Raw genomic sequence first — 23,057 nt, 5'->3', positions numbered from 1 at the left:
CTTCAGACCCCTCACCATCTACATGTTCTGACTTGTTTATATCCTTCTTAAACTGTGCTGCCCCAAACTGAATACAATACTCTAGGTGAGGTCTAATCAGTTCTTGTGCAGCTCAAAAGAAACCCTGATAATTAACTGAAAAAATGGCCAATGACTTTTAGAGATCAAGTTTTTACTTCTAACAGTACAAAGATGTTAAACACACTGGCCAACTCCACCTTCCTTGCACAAGTGTAAGGGCACTTTTGCTAGCATAGAAGGGAGGAGTTCCACTTATTCTTCTTTCTAACTACAGCCTCTCCGTCTCATATCAAACATTATTCCCAAGTTTCTCCTGCAATCAGGAGTGGCTTTTTGGAGGACACAGACAAGGCTGGTTCTTTCTCCAGTACAGTCAAGCAGTTGCTTAGACTACCACATAGGGGGCACTTATGGCAGAAAGGTTTTCTATTTGGAAAGCCTTTGAGTCTCTGCTCGTCCATTGTGAAGAGAGTGGGGATGATTCAATAGAGGAAATGGCAGCAGCTTTGCTCTCCAGTAGCTGCTCCCCCAGACCTGAGCCAAGCTAAGACCAGATGCACTGTGGCTTCAATCTTGGGCTGAATCTGTGTTGTGTGGTTCAGAAATTAATGGTAGTGAGTTGTGGTGTATTATATTTTGCATGAGGTCACAAAATATCTTGGTCTGGCATTGGGCACAGGAGCTGCAGCAAGAAAGGGGAAGCAGAAAAAAATCCCTTCTGCTAGCAGAACTGTACTTAGGATTCTACACATTCAAGTCTCAGAAAGTACAGCACTTTCCATTTAGCTTTAAAAGCCCTTTCATTTAGCTTAAGCAGCAGACAGAGCGCGCAGGAATTTTTAGGTATAGTTTCTGGAAGAAAAAAACTTTGGACCAATTTAAATCTTATGGTTCCCATGACAGCCTGCTGGAACACATGTACGGTAATGCTTATAAGGTGCTTCCTTTGTATCCAGGGTTGCCAGATGGAGTTGGGAAGAATACCAGACCCCGGGGGGGGGGCAGGGACTTACACAGAGCTGCCTAGAAGCAGGGGGGAGGGGACAAGTATCTGGTATTTGGGAAACATTTCCCCTGGACAGTCCCCCCAAATACTGGACTCTCTGGATGAATACCAGACACCTGGCAACCCTATTTGTAGCTAAGTCTGCATATATGGATACTATTCACGCCAGCACCACAGGCAGTTTTCATCTGTTTCCACATATGAGCTGCAACATTTTAAGCTAGAACTTCAGATTTGTGTCATACATTTTGAAACATATTGTAAATCCTTACATATACTTTTAATGGGTCTTTCAGTTCCATTCAGAGTTATCTGTAATTGCTCCAAATGAGTTCTTGAATTAATACTTTTTATTTGGTTAGCAATTTGCAATGATTATTTGTTCCACTCAAAAGACAGTATGTATTTTTGTTTCATTGTGAACTGCTTTGTATATGGAACATGAACACTACCAGGGAACTGTATGTGAAAAACGCACTGACATGTTTCTGAAATCATCATGATAGGTATCTTTCCTGGAGACTCGTGTGAGGATTGAAATCTATTCAAACACTCTGCCAAAAGAGGTGGCTGTACCACATGCCAGACTATATTTCCTGTAGGTTCTGCAAAATTCTAGTTATTCAGCTAAGAGACTAAACAGATGTTGCATTTAAATAAGCTAAAGTATTAAATTCAATCTATTTCAACTTTAGATTTGTGAATGGCCTGACATTTTCAGAAACAGTAGGTTTTAAAAAGATGAAAGAACTCGCTTGGCTTCATTGACACTGGTTCACATTCAACCCTAACATGTTCTTATTAAATAGCTATATAGCATTTCCACATAGTAAGGTTTGAAACTTATTTCATTTTGAACCAGATTGCATGTAATAAAAATAATAAGGAATGGATCCGCCAGCTTTGGGGTTCAAGGAGAAGAAGTCAGAAGTATTCATAAAAATCTAACTCACCCACACACCCTTGCCCGTCCTGCAGGTACTGATAACCCTGGTAACAAAGACAGCGATAGGAGCCAGCTGAATTTTCACAGAAGCCATGACTGCCACATACAGTACTGTTGGCACATTCATCAACATCTGAAAATGACAGACACGATACAAAGGCAGATTTAGTAATCTAGAAAGCAGCCTTAGGAACATATGCTTATTTAGGAAATTTATAACTGGTGTTTCTACAAAATAGTACTTGGTAGCTTACATAGGGTTAACATCATAAACAATAAGATGGTTGGAGCCAAGACTAATACATATTTGGAAGAAATAATGCTCAGAAACTAATATAAAAACCAATAAACAATAAACCCTTAAAAAAATAAGAAATATGGATAAAGCCGTGAAACAAATTTATACAATGATTTTTTTTTCTTTTAGAAAGATGAGACACTAAAAAGAAGGGCTTGGATTAGAGATGGGCACGAACCAGGAAAATTCTGAACCATGTAGTTCATGGTTCGTAGTGTTTCCTGAACTTTCACAAACATGCCCCGGTTAGCAAAAACTGCTTTGTTTTTGCTAACCAGGTCAGCAGAAGGTCTGCAGAGAGCCCATTCCCCCCGTTGCCTAGGAAACTGATTGATTGGTGCCAGGCTGTCTGCAATGACGAACTGAAATACGAACCAAACAAACCAGGCTAAAATTCATGACACTTCATGAGAAATGAGATCACACAAACTGCTGGTTTGCGAACCACCAACTGGCCCAGTTCGTGACGAGCTTTGGTTTGTATTTCGGTTCATGCCTGCCTCTAGCTTGGATCCTACAACATTTCCCCTTGTGTTTGTCTCTGGCCACTGCACAAGCTTTCATTTCTTGTGGCGTTTGCTGCTAGCACTTCTGCACGCAGAAGAACAATGTATTCCATGAAGACTTTATGCTTTCACAAGTGCTAGCAGCCAAGTAGGTAACCACCACAGTGGAGGAAAGCCACAGCTGTGTCCAGACTAGAGATGGGCACGATCCAAAATAAATTAACGATCCAGCCGATCATGGATCGGCGCCGGCGACAATCCCCAATAAATGATCCACACCGATCATCTCCCGTTCCCGAGCCGTGGATCATGGAGGCCAAAGTGGGGCGTGCTGCTATTCCCAGCTATGTGGGAAGGTGTGTGCTGGCGGCGGCGGCCGGGCCCGAGGAGACAGCAACGAGCCGCCTCCCCTCAGGGGGCGGGGGGGGTCTGGCCTGTGTTTGGCCATCAGAGCTGCCTCTCAGGGTTTGCAGGGATGAGATTGGAGTGCCCATGGCTACAGAACACCCCTTCCCCCTCCCTTCCCTGGCTGTCTTCTCCCAACTGGTGAGTGCTTTGCTGCTCTGTGGTTGAAAGGAAGCCCTACTGATCAAGGCAAGCTGGGCTTCCATTCGGATTTCCAGGGCGACAGAAGGACAAATACAGCTCAGGCATTCCCCTGGCTCCGTTGCCAGGGGAATAGATTGCTGGCGCCTGAGTGTCTGGCTTCCCGATCTGAGCACAATTGCCCCGATCCAGCCCCCCCCCCCCCCAACGCTGCATCGTTGGCCGTGGCCGAGCACAATCTGCAGGGTCCCGATCGCGCAACTGCCATTATCGTAGGTTTTTTTCTATCGTAATGCGGATCGTGCCCATCTCTAGTCCAGACAGAAGCGTGAGACGAACAATGCCATAGGATCCAAGCCATGGAGTCCTAAATTCAGTTTCAAGGGGAATAACCAACACTGAGAAATGTCATGCATCTCATGAAAACAGAACAAAATTGAACCCGCAAGACCCAATGTAGAAGATGAACACAAGACTACATATACCAGAACACAGTTATTTGTAAAAGGCTAAGAAGTTTCTGTGTATCTTCAGACAATGATCCTGAAAAGAAATGCATATTGCCTAATCCTCTCCTGATGATAGAGTGACGAAAATAGATTGTTATTCCATTAGAGACTACACATGATATGGGAGATTTGTGGATGACATGGGATATCCTGCAGTTTTTCAAACATTAAAAGTAATATCCAGATTGGGTTATGTGTCAAAACTTTTCCTTCATTGTTTTTCTACTGTTAAGCAGTTCCATAGAGCTAAAGAATGGTAGACATATCGAAACCTACATGTTTACCTTTGTGGGAAAATATTATGGATGAAGAAATGAGATTATGAAAACATCATAAAGGGAAAGAGAGCCAGCATCCCTATGCCATTATCCTAATCTATTTTGGGGGGTCTACTATAGCTCCTTTTAACATTTAAAAGTACCATGCGAGAGCTGGTTATGGCTCTCCCAAGCTTTTTCTGCATCGATAATTTTCACCTGTTCTGGCCCCATACTGCTTCAGGTTATCTTCTGAATTCTGCACACTTAACTCCTCCTTCAGATTTCAATGTGGCATTCTCAAGGTTTCTCTTCAAATTTTCTGCATGCACTTATTCTCCAATGTTGGTTTTTTAAAAACCAAGCATTATAACGTCATAAAGTTATAACATCATAATGCTTGCTTTAAAAACAATCCCAGTACATGACAGCCATGCTTCAAGTAGGCATTTATGTTTAGGATTCGTGACCCCCTCCCTGTGGTCCAAATCAGACAACCCTACCTGAGCTGACCTAGATCTGTGAGGCAGATGCCAGCACTTGGGGGGGGGGGGAGGCAAACTGACAGAATGCAATGAAACCAATGTTACGACATTTTAATGTCATTAACTTTTCTCCAAAAAAAGGGAATGTCCTAACAATATGACAGGGTTACTTTGTGTTCTGGTTACATGGATCTTGTTTAGGTTTTTAAAGATTAACTGTTTATGCTTTTTGGGTAAACAGTCCTATGTTTGGGATCACTCTGTGCCATTTCTCTCCCCCCGCCCCACAGCTAACGGCTTAGTGCTGGGTGCCTTGGTTTGTCGTAAAATCATAACATACATGAACATTTTAATGTGATGGCATCATAATGTACATGAACATTTTAATGTGACGGCATCAGTGACACCAACAGTGATGCCAATGATGACATCCACCCTCTTTATATTATGATAGTGCAGACAAAAAAAGATATCACCCACACCGGGATTAAAAGCAACGTGCAGAAAGGTAAATGGCCAAAATGAATCTGATCTTTGATGAGGGAAAAAGAGAGGAGTAAATTTCCCATGAGGAAAAGGTCCCATAGTTACAGAGAATACAGGCTATAAAGCTTATCAGGGTGAAATGATTCAGCAGGGCATTATTCAAAAAACCAGTTCAGTATTTTCACTGTCCTATTCGTTTTTTATTATATTATGTGGTATCTACTTCGATTGTAATATTTTGTCTAAATCCATTTAATAAGTAAAGGTAATGTATAATTGTTCTTGGTTAGTAATGTGCACTGTTTTACTGTCTAATGCTCTAAGAAAAATATGTCCAATTTTAAAAAGTTATGTGTATGACAGCTACATAAGAGACAAAGAACACCAGAGAGCAAAAAAACGTACTCAATACAAAGAATCTTATTCCCTCAGTTCCAAATGGAAACGCCACCAGACTCACCCGAGGGCCAGGTTGCTCCTGATGGGCAGGGAGGGGAGCATAGCATGGTGGCCACCATCTTGAGGGCTCGCCAAGCATTCCCTGGGGAGTACCTCGGCCAATTGCATTCAAACCCCGGCCGCCCAATCAGGGGCAACCTGGGGCGGGGCCTGGCACTGGACCTTGGAAAACCAGTCTTCTCTCAGGTCCGGCTGCCAGGTATTTATCTGGCTGCTGCCCCTGCTGTCACGGGCTGGGCCAGCCCAAGCAGGGTGGTGCAGGTCCAAACCTTGATACCAAGTCCAGAGGGAGTTTCAGGAGCCAAAAGCCAAATCAACGCAGTGGTCAGAGCACAAGCTAATGCCAGAGTTGAGTCCAGAGTCCAAGAGCAAGGTCAGGCACAGTCCAAGGTCAGTTACCGGTAGTGTCAGGTCCAACAGTAGGCACGGGCAAGGTTCACAGAGCACGAAGTGGTTGCAGGCAGTAGAGACGTTGCTTCCACACCTGGCTGTTGCTCCTGACTGGCTTTTATAGCCAGGCATGGTTTTCAGCCAGCTGCTGGGGCTCCATCCTGAAGCTACTCATCATCACTCTCCAGCAGCTGGCGTTGGCTCAGGAGACGAGCACTGCGCTGTCTCTCCTGCAGCTCCAGTTTCTGGCGCTGTCTGCGGCGTTCTCTGGGTGTGGGTGAACCTGGGGGGGGGGGAAGCCTCTGGCTGGGCTTCCCCTGTGGTGCTGGCAGTCCCTGACTGAGCTTCCCCTGTGGAAGTCCCTGGCTGCACTTCCCCTGTGGTGCTGGGGCTGGAGAGTACTGATGGCTCTGCTTCAGCTGCTGGCTGTAGGCTCCGATTAGCCAACAGCTGTGGCTCCTGATTACCAGCCTCTGCTGAGTCAGGGCTGGCTGCATGGAGCTCCTCTTCTCCTGAGGAGTCCTGGCTGGCTACACGAAGCCCCTCTCCTCCTGAGGAGGAGTCCTCGCTCTCACTGAGCCCAGGCTGGGCCATGACACCATCCCCTCCCTCAGGCCCCCCTCCATTCCGTGGACCAGTTTGCCGGGGGTAGGCCCTGTGGAACTGGCGGATGGTGTCCGGAGCATGGAGATTACTGGCAGGCTCCCAGGATCGGTCTTCTGGGCCATAACCCTTCCAGTCGACCAGATATTGCAGCTGTCCCCGGCGGCGGCGGGAGTCCAGGACCTGGTCAACTTCATATTCTTCTTGCCTATCAATAAGCACTGGTGGGGGAGGAAGTGGCTTGGGTCTCTGTGGGTCCGGGGGCGAGGCGGGAATGAGGAGAGATTGATGGAAGACCGGGTGGATCGGGAGCGTAGGAGGCAAGTGCAGTCGAAAAGCCACAGAGTTGACCTGGTCCGTGATGGTGAATGGGCCGATAAATCGGGCATCCAGTTTTCGGGATGGTCTCTGGGTCCGTATGTGGCGGGTTGAGAGCCAGACCTGATCTCCCACCTTCAAGGGTTCACCGGGTTGGCCCTTCCGGTCTGCAGCCTTTTTGTATGCCTCCTTGGCCTGTTGCAACTGCTCGTTCAAGAGTTGGTGTAGAGACTGGAGTTCTTGGAGGTAGTCATTGGCAGCAGGAACACCAGTGGAGGGGGTAGTGCTGGGGAAGAACCGAGGGTGATATCCATAGTTTGCCATGAAGGGTGTTTGTTGGGTGGACGTGTGCACCGCATTGTTGTAGGCGAATTCGGCCAGGGGGAGTAGGGCCACCCAGTTATCTTGCTGGTAGTTCGTATAGCACCTCAGGTACTGTTCCAGGGTTGCATTAGTGCGTTCAGTTTGCCCATCGGATTGGGGGTGGTGCGCAGAGGACAAGTGGACCTGGGTGCCGAGGAGGGTATGCAGGGCACGCCAGAACCGGGAGGTGAATTGGGCTCCCCGGTCTGTGTTCAGATGGTCTGGTATACCATGGAGCCTGAAGACGTGTTGTAAGTAGAGCTGTGCGGTAGCCGGGGCTGTAGGAAGTCCGGGACAGGGAACAAAATGAGCCATCTTAGTGAACAGGTCCACCACCACCAGGATACAGGTGTGACCTTTGGAGCAGGGCAGGTCAGTGATAAAGTCCATGGAGATAAATTTGCAGGGCCCCGGAGGTGTAGGCAGGAGCAATAAGAGTCCAGAGGGTTTCTCAGGGTGGTCCTTGGCCCGTCTGCAGGTATCACAGGTGCTCACATACCGGGCCACGTCAGATTGAATCCGGGGCCACCAAAACTCCTGGGTCAGTAGGTGGGTGGTTTTGTGACGGCCAAAATGTCCAGCAGGCTTGGCATCATGTGCCAGTTGTAGTACTTCGGTGCGCAATGGACCTGGGGGAATATAAACCCGGCCCCGCTGGGTGAGCAGGCCATGTTCTTCCCCAAATCTGGATGCTTTTGGGTGTGAGGACATGTGGAGGTCCTGGAGCTGCTTCTGGGCAAATGAGTCCTGAAATTGTTGCATGCGAATTCTTGCAGAGAGTCCCAGGGTGGTTTGGACGGCTGCAAGAGCTTCTGGAGGTAATATGGTGGTCAGGGGATGTTCCTCTCCAGCCGGTGAAGCGTACTCTGGCTTTCTCGAGAGGGCATCGGCTCGTTTTTTCTGGGAGCTGGGCACATAGGTGATTTTAAAGTTGAACCGGAAAAAGAATAAGGACCACCGGATCTGTCTCTGGTTCAGGCGACAAGCTGTCTGGAGGTGTTCCAGATTTCGGTGGTCCGTGAGTACCTGGACCGGGTGTCGTGCCCCCTCAAGGTGGTGCCACCAAACCTCAAAGGCTGCCTTGATGGCGAGCAATTCCCTCTCCCAGATGGTGTAGTTTTTCTCTGCGGGGGTGAGCTGGCGGGAGTAATAGGCGCAGGGTCGCAGAGGGCTTGAGGATGTCTCTCGCTGGGACAGTACAGCCCTAATCGCGGTGCTAGAAGCGTCCGCTTCAACAGTGAATGGCAGCTGGGGGTCTGGGTATCGCAAGAACGGTCCAGCAGTGAAGCAGCCCTTCAGGGCTTGGAAAGCTTGGTCTGCTTCAGGAGTCCATTGGAATGGCACCCGGGGCTGCAGTAGCTGCGTCAGTGGTACAGTGGTCTCGGCAAAGCCAGGGATAAACTGGCGATAATAATTGGTGAAGCCCAGAAAACGCTGCACATCCTTTCGGGAACGGGGGCTTGCCAAGTCTGTACGGCCTCAACCTTCCTGGGGTCCATCTGAATCCCCTGGGGTGAAATTACATGGCCAAGGAATTCCACCGTCCGGAGGTGGAAGGCACACTTTTCCAACTTGGCAAACAGACCATGTTGCCGTAGTTGCTGAAGCACGGTTCATACATGCTGTGGGTGGTCTGCAGGATCCCGGGAATAAATCAAGATGTCATCCAAATAAATTATGACAAACTGATCCAGGAGGTTGCGAAAGATGTCGTTCATGAACCTCTGGAACACAGCTGGTGCATTGGTCAGCCCGAACGGCATTACAAGGTACTCATACTGTCCATATCGAGTACTGAAAGCTGTCTTCCACTCATCGCCTTTCCAGATACGCACCAGGTTATATGCCCCCCGAAGATCAAGTTTGGTATAGATCTGGGCTCCCTTCAATTGCTCTAGCAGGTCGGCGATCAGGGGAAGTGGGTACCTGTCTCGGACAGTGATTTTATTCAGGGCCCGGTAATTGTTGCATAACCGGAGTTCCCCACTTTTCTTTTTGACGAATAATACAGGAGCGGAGGTGGGCGAGGTGGACGGGCGGATGAACCCCCGCTGCAGGTTTTTGGCAAGAAAATCCCTGAGTGCAGCCAGCTCAGGCTCTGTCAGTGAATACAGGCGTCCCACCGGCAGGGGTGAGCCTGGAAGCAGGTCAATGGCGCAGTCATATGACCGGTGGGGGGGAAGTTGGTCCGCTCCCTTCTCCTCAAACACATCCTGGAAGTCCATATACAGTTTGGGCAGAGTGGACGAGGTTGGTGCAGCTGTGACCGTGGCCAGGACTGTAGGCTGGGTCAGGTGCGGACATGGGTCCCGAAACTGGAGGTCCAGTTGGCCCCACCTGATGATGGGGTCATGGAGGCTGAGCCAGGAAAGTCCCAAGATGAGGGGGAACCGAGGTGTACTCGCAACGTCGAAGCACAGCTTCTCCTGATGCTGCTGGATTCGTAGCGTGAGTGGCTGGGTCTCTTTGACCACTGGGCCACAGCACCCGTCAATGGCTTCAACTATGGTGGGTGCCTCCTTGGACTGAAGAGGAATTTTGTGCTGGGCTGCGAAGTGAGCATCTATGAAACAGTGGGAGGCTCCCGAATCTATCATGGCATACACAAACAGGACCCGGCTGTCAGGTAAGCAAAGCTTCACTGGCACCAGGAAAGGTTCAGGATGGTCGTCGGAGGCATTGGCCACCCCAACCAGTTCCTTTACAAGAGGCTGCTCTCGCCCTGTAGCGGAGATTTTCTTCTTTGCAGGGCAGCTGTTGGCATAGTGGCCTGCCTCACCGCAGTACCAACAGAGGTGGTGGGCCTGGCGTCGCTCCTTTTCCTCTGGGGGCAAGGGGGGACGAGGCCCCCCTAACTGCACAGGCTTACCCCTGTCTTCAGGTGAGGCTCTGGACGGAGGCCAATGGCGCAATGCATGGGCTGTTTTCCTGCTATCCAGTCTCCCCTCGATTCGTAGGCATAGAAGAATAAGAGCCTGCAGATCCACCGGCCGTTCCGATCGAGCCACTTCATCAAGAACTTCATCGGACAGCCCTTCCAGGTACTGGTCCACTAGGGCGGCCTCGTTCCAGTTCAGGTCCTGAGCCAGTAGCTGGAATTCTGTGGTATACTGAGCCACAGTCCCATTTCCCTGGGTGAGGGCACGGATTTTCTGGTTTGCTTTGATGGCTTTCAGAGGGTTGGCAAAGACGGCGGTAATGTGAGCCACAAAGTTTGGAAAGTCCCCCAGCAGAGGGGATTTAGCCAGTAGCAAGGGTGTGGCCCATCTTGCTGCCTGCCCCTTTAACAGGCTGAGGATGAAGCCAACTTTGACTTTATCCGTGGGAAAGTCTCTGGCCCGGAGTTCAATGTACAACTGGCACTGGGCAAGAAACGTTGGGAATTCTTCCACGTTGCCCTCAAAACTGTCAGGAGGCCTCACTGGGCATTTTGCAGGCAGAGGTGCAGCAGGGGAAACAAGAAGAGTAGCAATCTGCTGCTGCAAAGTCACCAGTGCTTGGGTTAATTGCAGCACCTGGTCCTGCAGCATTGCCAGGCTTCCCGGGGTGGGCATCACTGCATCCATGCCGGGAAATGGGGTGGAAGCAATCTGTCACGGGCTGGACCAGCCCAAGCAGGGTGGTGCAGGTCCAAACCTTGATACCAAGTCCAGAGGGAGTTTCAGGAGCCAAAAGCCAAGTCAACGCAGTGGTCAGAGCACAAGCTTATGCCAGAGTTGAGTCCAGAGTCCAAGAGCAAGGTCAGGCACAGTCCAAGGCCAGTTACCGGTAGTGTCAGGTCCAACAGTAGGCACGGGCAAGGTTCATGGAGCACGGAGTGGTTGCAGGCAGTAGAGACGTTGCTTCCACGCCTGGCTGTTGCTCCTGACTGGCTTTTATAGCCAGGCATGGTTTTCAGCCAGCTGCTGGGGCTCCATCCTGAAGCTACTCATCATCACTCTCCAGCAGCTGGCGTTGGCTCAGGAGACGAGCACTGCGCCGTCTCTCCTGCAGCTCGTCTCTGGCGCTGTCTGCGGCGTTCTCTGGGTGTGGGTGAACCTGGGGGGGGGGTGGAAGCCTCTGGCTGGGCTTCCCCTGTGGTGCTGGCAGTCCCTGACTGAGCTTCCCCTGTGGAAGTCCCTGGCTGCACTTCCCCTGTGGTGCTGGGGCTGGAGAGTACTGATGGCTCTGCTTCAGCTACTGGCTGTAGGCTCCGATTAGCCAACAGCTTTGGCTCCTGATTACCAGCCTCTGCTGAGTCAGGGCTGGCTGCATGGAGCTCCTCTTCTCCTGAGGAGTCCTGGCTGGCTACACGAAGCCCCTCTCCTCCTGAGGAGGAGTCCTCGCTCTCACTGAGCCCAGGCTGGGCCATGACACCTGCCACTCCTCAGTTCGGCTTGGCTGTGAACAAGGAAGCATCACTAGAATTTCAAGAGATGCAGGAGCCTCAGAAGAGCGCCGAACTGGGCTGTGTGTGAGCTTGTGGCACGGAGGTGTGAGTTGAACCTTGCGTCCCGGCTCAACTGTTCGGCAGCACCAGCTCCAGAGTTCGGCTGAAGAGACAGCGGGGAAGGTGCTTGAAGAGCAGGGAACACAAGGCTGGAGCTGAACCTTGTGCCCCAGTGGGTTGTAGAAGTGGCGCAGCAGGGGAGACATGAGGATCATCGCTCTCCCCCCCCCCCACGCTTGGACATCTGCTAGCAACCACTTGCTAGATGGTTGTTGGGGGTTTTCCGGGCTGTCTTGCCGTGGTCTTGGCATTGTAGTTCCTGACGTTTCGCCAGCAGCTGTGGCTGGCATCTTCAGAGGTGTAGCACCAAAAGACAGAGATCTCTCAGTGTCACAGTGTGGAAAAGATGTAGGTCATTGTATCTACTCAGGAGGGGTGGGGTTGAGCTGAGTCATTCTGTAAGAGTTTCCCAGGGTGTGGAATGCTAATGGCGGGAGGCTTCACTGTATCCCGAGGCGGTTCTTTTGCATATGGATTGGTGCTTGATGTGCTAATCTTCTCTGCAGGGCTATTGTCGGGTGTGGAGTGTTTTGTTGGCCTGGTGTTTTTCAGAACTGGAGCCCATGCTCTGTTCATTCTTAAGGTTTCTTCTTTCCTGTTGAAGTTTTGCTTATGCTTGTGAATTTCAATGGCTTCCCTGTGCAGTCTGACAAAGTAGTTGGAAGTGTTGTCCAGTATTTTGGTGTCCTGGAATAAGATACTGTGCCCTGTTTGAGTTAGGCTATGTTCAGCCACTGCTGATTTTTCAGGCTGTCCAAGTCTGCAGTGTCTTTCATGTTCTTTTATTCTTGTCTGGATGCTACGCTTTGTGGTCCCGACTTGCTAGCTTGCTGAAATCACCGGGGAGCTGCCTGGGTGGCACAGCCCCTTCCAAACAAACAAGGGCCGGCAGGACTGGCTCTCGGGGCACAGGCAGGGTGGGCTCTCAGGTTGTTGGTGGGGTGGCCGGGGCCTCAGCTGCCTCCAGCAGTAGGGCCAGCAATGCCTGCCCCATGACAGGGAAAGGCTCCAGGGTTGAGGGGAATCCACAGCCCCCGCAGGGTCTAGCTAATGGCAGAAGGCTCTCCTGAGTCCCCAAAGCTTCCAGAGGGGTGGGGAGGGCAGGCACCATTGCCAACGCAGAAAACCGGCAGAGGGACTCAGGAGCATTAGGGCATCGCCCAGTTGCTTTCCCCAATCATACTACTCCTTTAAAGAAGAGATAGAGGGCACAGGGACAGGCCAGGACCGGCAAGAGCTGTGCATATAATAACAATCCCTCTCCCAGTTTCTTACAGGACATCAGCCGGGCGTTAAAACTTTTAACTGCCTGGGTTGAGCATTTGGGGAACTCCGGGCCTGGGGGGGGCATCACCCACCCTGGAGCCTGTCGAGGTCCCCCAGCATAAAGGGAGCAACCAGGCATGATGGAGGCACTCAGCGTGGAGTTGATGGGTGGCGCCTTCTCCTTCCTCCAGTTCATGGAGCTCCAGCAGCTGAGAACACCAAAAGCCCCCCAAAGCCAAGAAGAGGAGGACTTCTCACTGGAAAGTGAGTCACCTCAGGTGGCACGAAGAGTCAGACAGAAACTGGACCTCAGGTGAGTCCTCATCATTGGAGGATGGGGCCCCTTGGGAGGACTATTGGGGACTTGCTGCCAAGGTTCCTGGACTTCCTGCCTGGGCCCAACGGTGGCGGGCTAGGGGCCTTGAGGGGGAGAGCGACCCTTGGGAGGTCTGGGACACTGCCCAGACTAAGAATGCCCCCCCCGCTCACTTCATCCTTCATGGATGATGAGGATCCCCCTGGAATCCATTTGGCACACAAAGTGCAGGAGCGGATTTTGGATAGATATTATGTAGACATCCTTTCCTTGATTAGGCCAGAGTCAGAGGATGGGAGGTGTGCTCCCCCTCAAAATGGGACAAAAAAGGGGGCAAAAAGGAGGTGGTTGAATGCACTTTCAGTAATTGGTTGGAAGGGTTTACAGTGTATATGGGGGTGGTTCAGGGGATGGCACCTTACCATTTGTCAGGGCTCGCTGCAGACGCCACTGCATGGGGCGGCATCATGCCTGGCTCCGACTTCAGGGGGGTGTCAGGGATACTGCAGGACCCTGCTCTATGGAAGGAGGGGCAGTATACCTCACCCTGGCTCCCTCTCAGTCCACTCGCTGGCCTGCTCAACCTGACCCCGTCACCACTCTTACTCTCCTCCATCTCCTCCTTCATCAACTTTCCTCCTCACACTTCTCTCCACTCCATCACTCCTACACAACCCACCACGCCCTGTGGGTGGACTTCCCTTATATCCTGCCCCTCATCCCAGGCTCCACCTGCCAGGCCACACCCCTCTTTTGCCTTCCAGCAGTTGCAGCTGGGGTAGCTAGTTTGGTTCGTTGGACAGCTGTGCTTTCTTGGCTGGCTGCCAAGCTTCCTCTGTTCTGAGCTTCCAGCAGCCTCAGCTGGTCTCTATTACTCCCGCCGTCCCTGTTTGCAGCTTGGGGCGTAGCCCTGTGCTACTTCTCCTGTCCTGCCAGTAAGATCTGGCTGGCTGAGGACTGGCCGCCCCTATTTCTTGTACTTTATCCCTCTTCCCTGGCTCCCTCCTGGCTGTCCTTACTTCCCCTGTCAGGGCCCTTAGTCTCCCACTGGAGCGTGGGGCTGGCTGGCTTCCACCTGCTCCTTCTGATCCTCTGGGGCTTGGGAGCTGCTCCACCTTCCTACGGCTGGGTTGCCTCTTTCTCCCCTAGGGCTTGGGCAGGGGCTTCCAGTACCTTTACCCCCTTTGGCACTCTGGACAGGTGTGGGTGCCTGTTGCCCTTTGGGGTGGTGTTGGGCGGCGTGCCCCTGGCTGGTCTCTTCCTCTGACTCCCTTTTCCCTTCCCTTTCTGCTGGTTGGAGAGGGCTTCCTGCAACTGCCGCTGGCATCCCATCAGCTTTCAGGTAAGGGGGCTGGGGCAAGTTCGGGGTGCTTGAGATGCTCAACCATCTCAAGATGATCAATCATCTTGGGAATGTTCTCCAGGCCTGGGCTTTAGCGGGGAACAATGCGGCCCTGGATTATGACGAGGCCTTCCATAAGAGGGCCTCTCATAACCCCAGGGCCAGGTGGGACCTTACATGAAGGGGCCTCATGTGGGGCCTCACATGAAGGGTAAAGGGGATGGATCCCATGGGGGGAGGTGGTCAGGTTGTCAGGACAGGCCCCGCGGGTTGTGTTGGGAATTTAATCAGGGCAGGTGCCAATGGCCTAAATGCTGCTTTGAGCACAGTTGTGACATCTGTGGGGCTCCCCACTCCCGCCTTTCTTGCCCTTGTGGTTCCTTGCCCTCCCAGCCCTTTCGTGGTGGCCAGTACTCCAGTAGGGGTGCCCGTAAGGATGGAGGAACCAGCTCTACCGCTTCCCAAGCCACCAGTGGCAGCAACTAGCCCCTGCACTGGGAGCTCACAACCCCATCAAGCTGCAGACTCTCCTTCCCCTTCTTTCACTGGATCCCAATAGACAAGCTGCTCGTTTCTTGCTTGAGGGTTTCTCTGTTGGGTTCCGTATCCTGTTTACAGGCCCCCATCTAGCTACGACCTCCAGCAACCAAGTCCGCCAGGGAATTGCTGAAGGTTGTGGCAGCAAAAATAGCCAAGGAGGTGGCTGCTGGCCATGTTGCCGGGCCATTCTCCTCCCCTCTCTTACCTCATCTTAGGGTTTCACCGCTGGGGGTTGTGCCCAAGAAGTCCCCAGGTGAATACCGCCTGATTCATCATCTTTCCTATTCCAAGGGTTCATCTGTCAACGAGTCCCCCCCCAAGTTATGCTCAGATATGTATGCCTCTTTTGACCATGCAGTCCGCTTGGTTCGTTCTTGTGGCCCTGGGGCCATCATGGCCAAATGTGATGTGCAATCAGCCTTTTGGCTACTGCCCATCCACCCCCTCGACCATTGCCTATTGGACTTTAAGTTCCAGGATAAGTGGTATGTGGGCAAGGCCATGCCCATGGGTTGCTCTGTGGCTTGTGTGGAAATTTTCAGTACTTTTATTGAATGGGCTACCAAACACTGCATGGGTTCCTCCCACATTACTCATTACCTGGATGATTTTTTGATAATGCCCTCCCCCCCCCTGGTGGCACAGCATGCACTGACCATCTGGCCATCTTCCAGGCTCTGGCCCAGGAATTGGGGATCCCTCTTGCCCAGGAAAAGACTGAGGGTCTTGCCTCCCGACTCACATATCTGGGAATTGAGCTGAATTCCTTGGCCAGGTTGTCCTGGCTCCCCTTGGACAAGCAATGTCGCCTCCAAGACTTTATCTCCTTGATCTTAGCTCGCAAAAAATGCACCTTAAGGGAACTCCAGTCTATTATTGGCCACCTTAACTTTGCCTTCAGAGTGGTTTCTCCCGAGCGGGCCTTCTGTGTCTGGCTCTCCAGAGCTTGCAGGGGGTATTCTCCTCCCATCATCACATCCGTCTCACTAGGGGCATCAAAGTTGACCTCGAGGTTTGGCTCAGTTTCCTGTCTAGCTTCAATGGGATTTCCCTATGGCAAGACCCCCTGGACCTGAGTCCCGATTTCCAGGTTCACTCAGATGCAGCAGTAGTCTTGGGTTTGAGGTTTACTTCAAGGGGTGCTAGTGAGTCCAGCAGTGGCCCTCATCATGGGAAGGGTCTGAGATCCTTAGGGACCTTACTTTCTTGGAATTCTTCGCTATCTTTGTGGCCATAACCATATGGGAAGATCTCCTGTGGGACAAGCGGGTCGTCTTTTGGTGTAACAACCAGGTGATGGTAAGGGTTATCAACAAGCATTCCTCTCGCTCTGAGCGGGTCATGTGTCTTGTTCTCCATTTTGTGTTAATCTGTCTTGCTGCTCATATCACCTTCTCAGCTCGTCATGTAGCAGGTGTGGATAATGGCACTGTGGACGCCTTGTCTCGATTCCAGATGGAGAGATTCTCTGCCCTGGCACTGGAGGCCCGTCGCACTCCAGACCAGCTTCCGGAGGATCTTTGGTTGATTGGCGGGAAATCATAATGCAGGCAGTATTGAGCTCAGTAGCCCCACCGACTCTATGGGCCTATTCATCAGCGACTGCATGCTTCCTGGCCTTTTCAGCAAATGCAGGAGGGTAGGGCTTCCTGGCCCGCCTCACAGACCATGGTGCTATGTTACCTGGTTCATTTGCGGGGGCTGGGCTTAGCTCCCAGGACCACGCGCAGAGACCTTGCAGCCATCTCCTCTTTTGCAAGGCTCAGGGGTTCCCTGATTCGTGCAAATGCTTCTCTGTCCAAAGGGCTGTGGAGGGGTGGGCCCAGTTGACCCTCCTACATCCCAGACCAATGACGTCTCCTCACTTTGGCCATCCTGTGCAGCATCCTGGGGGTCATCCCTACTCTCTGCTGGTCCTCCTTTGAGGGGCAGCTTTTCCACACAGCCTTTGTGCTGGCCTTTTTTGGAGCCTTCTGCATCAGCGAGCTGGTTGCTGGCTCTCGCTCAGATCCCTCTGGGCGGGCCCTATGCTGCAGGGATGTGGCCTAGTCCACCCACAGGGTGGCCATTACCATATGGCAATCTAAGATGGACCAGCGGGGGCAGGGTCACTCCATCCTCCTGCATGCCTCGCACGACCATTCCCTTTGCCCGGTCCAGGTGGTCAGGGCCTACCTGGCCATTCGCCCATGCCACCAAGGCCCTTTTCTCCTTTTTCTTCTCTTTTATGGGCTTGCCTGTGTGGAGCTGCATTTCCTCCCATGCAGTTCAGCACTCACTCCTTTCGGATCGGGGCTGCCACCGTGGCTGCTGGCCAGGGTTGGCTGATGGCAGTCCAGAGCTTTCCATTCTTACATTCGCCCAGCCAGTGGAGGGACTCACTAATGGCTAGGTTTCCATTTATTTTTCTCAGGTGCAAGGAGGACAGTCTGGATATGTAGTCACAGCATCGTTCATTGGGCCGAGAAATACACCCTGTCGCCAGCTGGGACAGACACCTGGGACTAGAAGATCACATCAGGATCCACTGGCTTGGCGTGTGGGGCATGTTTTGGGATGCGTTGGTACCAACACTGGTTCGCCAGGCTCGGTAGTGGGGCCGGCCAGACCTCTTAGTTATCCAGCTGAGAGAGAATGACCTGGGCAAGTGGGAGGGCCCGGACTTGAAGCTGGCCATGTGTGCAGACCTGGACTACCTAAGAGGACTCTTTACACAGACTGTCTTTTTGTGGTCTGATTTGCTGCAGAGACACGTTTGGCATGGGGCTCTTCACCCTGAGAAGACTGATGGAGTCAGGCAGGGACTGGCACAGGCCATGGGACATTACATCACTGACGTTGGAGGATTGCTTATTATGCACTGGGACATTTCCTTTTGTTTGGAGCCCCTCTTTCGCCCTCACAGAGTTCACCTTTCCAGCTGGGGGCAGGATATTTGGTTGCAGGACCTCTGGGATGGCCTGCTGAGGTGGGTACAGCTGTAGGAGCGTTGGCGCGGAGCCATTTGTGGCTCTTGTGATGGTTTGTCATTGGATCGGATCCCTTTTCGGGAAGTCAGGGCCTGTGTGCCCAGGCTCCCTGATAAGGGGATTCCCATATGGAATCGTGGGAGTGAGCGATGGAGGTGCATGCCCAGCTCGGGGGCTGCCAGGGCATACTCACTCCCAGGTGGCAAGGGAATCACTCAGGGGTATACACCTATGTGATTTCCCTCTTAATGCCACTCCTTGATTCCCCTCTCAGCTGTGGTCTGGGGGGGTGAGGGTCATCGGCTGGCAGTTGGGTCAGCTGATGTTTTGGGGATCCGATCCACATGCATCGCCAATGCTCCTTCATGCTGTTTCAATAAAGTTGTGGCCAATTTTTTCACCCCAGCTCATGTGCGTGTCTGAGTTTGTCGCCTTGCTTCCTCCCCTCCTTGCACTCAGCCCTAGGCGGCAAATTGGGTGTTACTGAAATATTTACTGCATGAAAACAAACTGTTACTTTTTTCTTTTTTCAGAAAGAATGTGATAATTGGTATATTTCAGAAAAGAGAGCATGTTTCTGCAGGTTCATAAACAAATGGGATCTTATCACATCATAGATCAAATCACATGGATTTCTAGATGAAATACCATTCATTGCCATATAAAGGAAATTAAATTAAATGATTACACATCTATGGCTGTACTGTTTGTACAAAAATCACTCCGTTCTTTCCTTTTGTATGTTTCTTCATGTTTTGTTCTTTTTGTTCTCTGTGAAGGGAGCTCTGACTCTTGAAAGCTTACACTCAGAAAATCTTGTTGATCTTTAAAGTGCAACTGGACTCAAATCCTGCTGTTATTGATTCTTTCCTATCAATTCCCTAACTTTAATATTGTTGACAAGGAGATGGTGTTGTCATGGTTGTGAACAATGAAATGGAAGACTGGCCTGCACTAAAATGACTTCATTCTTTTCCTTCTAGGAATCTCAAAGACTTACACTGCGCAGATGTTCATCTGTCCAAATTATTGTCCTGTCTGGGACAGCAAAACATTCACCTCTGTCAACACAGCAGATTAAGAAATTATATAAAAGCCCTTGTGGAATGAAACTGCAACTTATTACTGGGTAAGATGAATGAAACAGATTAATATCTTAATAGTACAATTCTAAGCAGAGTTACTCCATTCTAAGCCTATTGTTTTCAATGGGAGTAACTCTGTTTAGGATTGCTGTGTAAGTCTGACTCCATTTTTAAAACCAAGCTGTAGATTTCTATATGTGTATAATACAGTCAGTATAGTAGAGTCAGAAGATTCTATAATTTGCCTTTTATTTTTGTAAATGTATTAATTTTATACCTGTACGCTATACATTTATAACTAAGGTTAAGTTCACATCCCAGATGTTAATATTTGCAAAATATTAAGGAATCTATTTGATTCAGAACATATCATGCACATATACCATGTTAAGGCCACTAAGAGATATCAGCAATTTACAGTGAGACTAGTGTACAAATGGCTGCATATTTAATATCCATGGGTTTTTAAACAATAAGATCATGAACTATTTTTCATTCTGATGTACTACAAAAAAGTGAAATGGCAAATTCATTAAAGAAATTGGCCACATGCTTCTTTCTGTATAATACAAACACACTGGAAATTCTACATGTATAGCAAAGTTACTAGATATGTGTTTCATCTATATTTTGTAAAAATATTTTTGTATATCATATTTGCCCTAAATATTTATTCAGTTGATTTTATTTGTTATATTTTAAGAGCTGTCACTCATCTTCAGACAGTCACCACCATCCCTTTATTCTGTCAGAGAGCTGAGAGTTAAATTCCTTGTTCTATTATTTATCTATCCTTACCTTCACATGTTTGGCCATCTCCAGAAGCTGTAAAACCTTGTTCACAAACACAGTGGAAAGAGCCTTCTGTATTTAAACATTCCCCATGAGGTAAACAGAGATTGGATCCTGCACATTCATTAATGTCTGGGAGGAAGAAGAGAAATACAGGATCAAAGATGCAAAAAAATGCAGGAAGACATCATATGTTAAGTTTGTTTGAATCTATATCTTTTTTAAAATCTATATTTAGATCAATAATGCTAAGTAAAGCAGCACTGAAAATGCATGTATGAGGTCAATCTAATAATGGCTAACAGAACTCTAAGCCTGCAATAAACTCTTATCTGTTCCTAAAGGTGGGCATAAACATCAAGAACGTCAACTAGGACAATCACCTTGCCCATGTCTGTCCTAAAAAACCCTCCTACCTAGAAAGATCAGCATATGCTTCTTATAGCCTTTGACTGTGAGTACCAATAGGCCTAGCGTTATAGCTAACAGACAACCATTCAGATAAACATGGAAAGCAGAAAGTAAGAACTCTGTAATTATAAGCCTTTTAAGCTTTTAAGTTAAAGAGAATTTGTGTGACTATATTAGCAGCACAGCAGGGCTGACTTCTGTTATGATGCTACAGAGCCCCATCCAGCTTTCCCTGGAATAAAACTATTTAAAAGGCTACAGGAGTTTTGTCCTTCCAGCATACACTGATGTTTTAAAATTCCAGTACCTTGACAGCCCCTGGAAGGTATTAGGTGAAAGCCATTTGGACAAGTACATTCATAAGAACCTTTGGTATTAATGCAGTTCCCTCCACGGCAAATATCACGGTCTTCTTGGCATTCATTAATATCTGAAATGGGGCCATCAGCAAACAATTAGAAACATTTCAAAACTGATTAAACTAATAACCAAGTAGCAATTTTCCCAACATACTACAGCAAATTCTACCTTGCCCTACCCTGGGATTGAGAAAGAACAGGAGTGCAAATATATTATGGACTACAAACTGATATGCCTCACAAGTCTCTGCTTGCTCATATATAATACAAAATATGGAACACCCATTAAAACAATAGCCCTAATTTTCTCCAGTCTTCTAGTTAGCCTCCAGTCCTAAAAAGACAAACCTATACACCAGCTTGTATAATCTATCATGGATTCCAGCGTATGGGCAAATCATTGCCATTATTCATGCAAACCCAACATTTTATAACAATTGCAACAGCAGAAATAATGAAAAGCTCCACATTCTTTAAAGGGATTAAGAGAAAAAGACAATGGTTGTGATTCCAGTTCCAAACCTACCATCAAGTTGTGGCTCGGAGCAGCAGTCTTTGAAAAAGATGTAGTTAAGAGGACAATATTAGTACAATAAAATAAGAGCCAGATAGGTGTTAGGAAGAGTTTCTCAATAATCAAATGCTTTTTACTACTTTGTTTGCCTAAGAGGAGGAGTGTGCACATATTCCAGAGAAAATAAATTATAAGATAACAAGGACATTTTTATTATATGGTAAATCATATGGCTGGAGATATTATTGCACACTAAATATGCCTCTGCAAAAGTTAAATCTGTGGCTGTGAAACAGCCACATTCAGCCTAGCAATCACACCTTCACTGAATGCAGAAGGAATTTTTTCATCTTCTTGTGCACAAGTGTGTAAGTGAGAAAAAGTTGTTCATTTAATGCATGAATCTTACCACATTAGTTTACAACTATTACAAAAAAAAAGGTTTTGTGTGACTATTCCACGTGTAATGAGATCCCACGTAGGCTTCAGTTTCTAAGGGAATTTGAGCTATCCTGTATTATTTTTCTTAGTTCAAAAATGTTTTTTACTTGGATAATCACATTTAACTTGAATCACAGGTGGAAGAAGCATTATATAATTATAATATTTAAAATGTGAAAAAATGACAACCAGTATTTGATCGAATTTTCATGGGGAAACTATTAATATTGGAAGCTATACTTATACCTTCACATTGGTCTCTGGTGGTTGACAGTTGGTAGCCTTGGCTACAAAGACATCTGTATGATCCAGCTATGTTTCTGCATCTTCCATTTGCACACAGCTGCTGCTGCTGTAGACATTCATCCACATCTGTAAATAAGGCAAGGTTTATGCTTCAAAAATAAAAAACAGCTTTCTGAAATACATATTTACATATACTGTACTCAGTATTATTTTACTCAAACATGATTAGTCTATGCCAACAATTTAACACATCTTTCCAATTAATTGCAAATGTGCATACACACAGAGTGTGCCTGGTATAAGTATGTATGGAATGGACTGTCTCAGTTTCTTAAGTGACCAGTCTCAGACTAGGCTATTACTCTGTCTTCTAAGGGATGCATCAGACCCCTAGACTCCCTTTGGGTCCCAAGTTAGATTCCAAGAGTGGGGGCAAGAGGCAGAAATCAAATTAAAAGTTTCAAACAGGTGACAGATCACTTGAGAGAACAGCCCTCTTTTTATTACATGCCTGAGTGATAAATGTTGCTACAGGACAGTGCTATTGATTCCACAAGCAGAATGATCTAGTCTAAATCCACAGTGTAAAATCCATGATAAGGAAGAGACTGCTTCACTGCCCAAAGTACCATCTCAAACAGCTAGAAATCTTTATGGAGGTACCAGTTTGGTGTAGTAGTTAAGAGCGCGGGACTCTAATCTGCAGAACCAGGTTTGATTCCCCACTCCTCCACTTGAAGCCAGCTGGGTGACCTTGGGTTAGTCACAGCTTCTAGCTCTCTCAGCCCCACTCACCTCACAGGGTGTTTGTTGTGGGAATAATGATAACATACTTTGTAAACCGCTCTGAGTAGGTGTTAAGTTGTCCTGAAGAGTGGTATATAAATCGAATGTTATTATTATTATCTACAGACCTCCTAAAGAGCAGTCATAAAGATTTCTTGGAACTTGCTTTAGAGGGCAAAGAAGTAGAGTCTAGTCCAAGAGAGTGGGGCCAATCCAGCACAAACATTGTTTTCTGCTGGATTTCATTGTTATCAGCTTTGTTTGAGTTGGGGAAGGGGACCCTGGGTTGTACCAAAGAAAAGATGGAT

The 23,057-nt window shown here is 48.8% G+C and overlaps 1 protein-coding gene across 10 annotated transcripts in view; it reads right to left on the bottom strand.

Annotated features, from left to right (window-relative positions):
* The window catches only part of LTBP1 (latent transforming growth factor beta binding protein 1), a 416,097-nt gene that overhangs the window by 92,056 nt on the left and 300,984 nt on the right, over window positions 1-23,057 (bottom strand). For all 10 annotated transcript variants that reach the window (XM_054976893.1, XM_054976903.1, XM_054976911.1 and 7 more), the window contains 4 exons: window positions 21,964-22,089; window positions 20,711-20,833; window positions 19,999-20,124; window positions 1,981-2,106 (listed from right to left, as the gene is read on the bottom strand). In XM_054976893.1, the coding sequence (XP_054832868.1) occupies window positions 1,981-2,106; window positions 19,999-20,124; window positions 20,711-20,833; window positions 21,964-22,089 (501 nt within the window). The remainder of the gene's footprint in view (window positions 1-1,980; window positions 2,107-19,998; window positions 20,125-20,710; window positions 20,834-21,963; window positions 22,090-23,057) is intronic.

This window comes from Eublepharis macularius, chromosome 1, assembly GCF_028583425.1.
Source record: "Eublepharis macularius isolate TG4126 chromosome 1, MPM_Emac_v1.0, whole genome shotgun sequence".
Lineage (NCBI taxonomy): Eukaryota > Metazoa > Chordata > Lepidosauria > Squamata > Eublepharidae > Eublepharis > Eublepharis macularius.
Note: the sequence above shows the minus strand (reverse complement) of the source record. Positions and strands in the feature narration are given on the sequence as shown.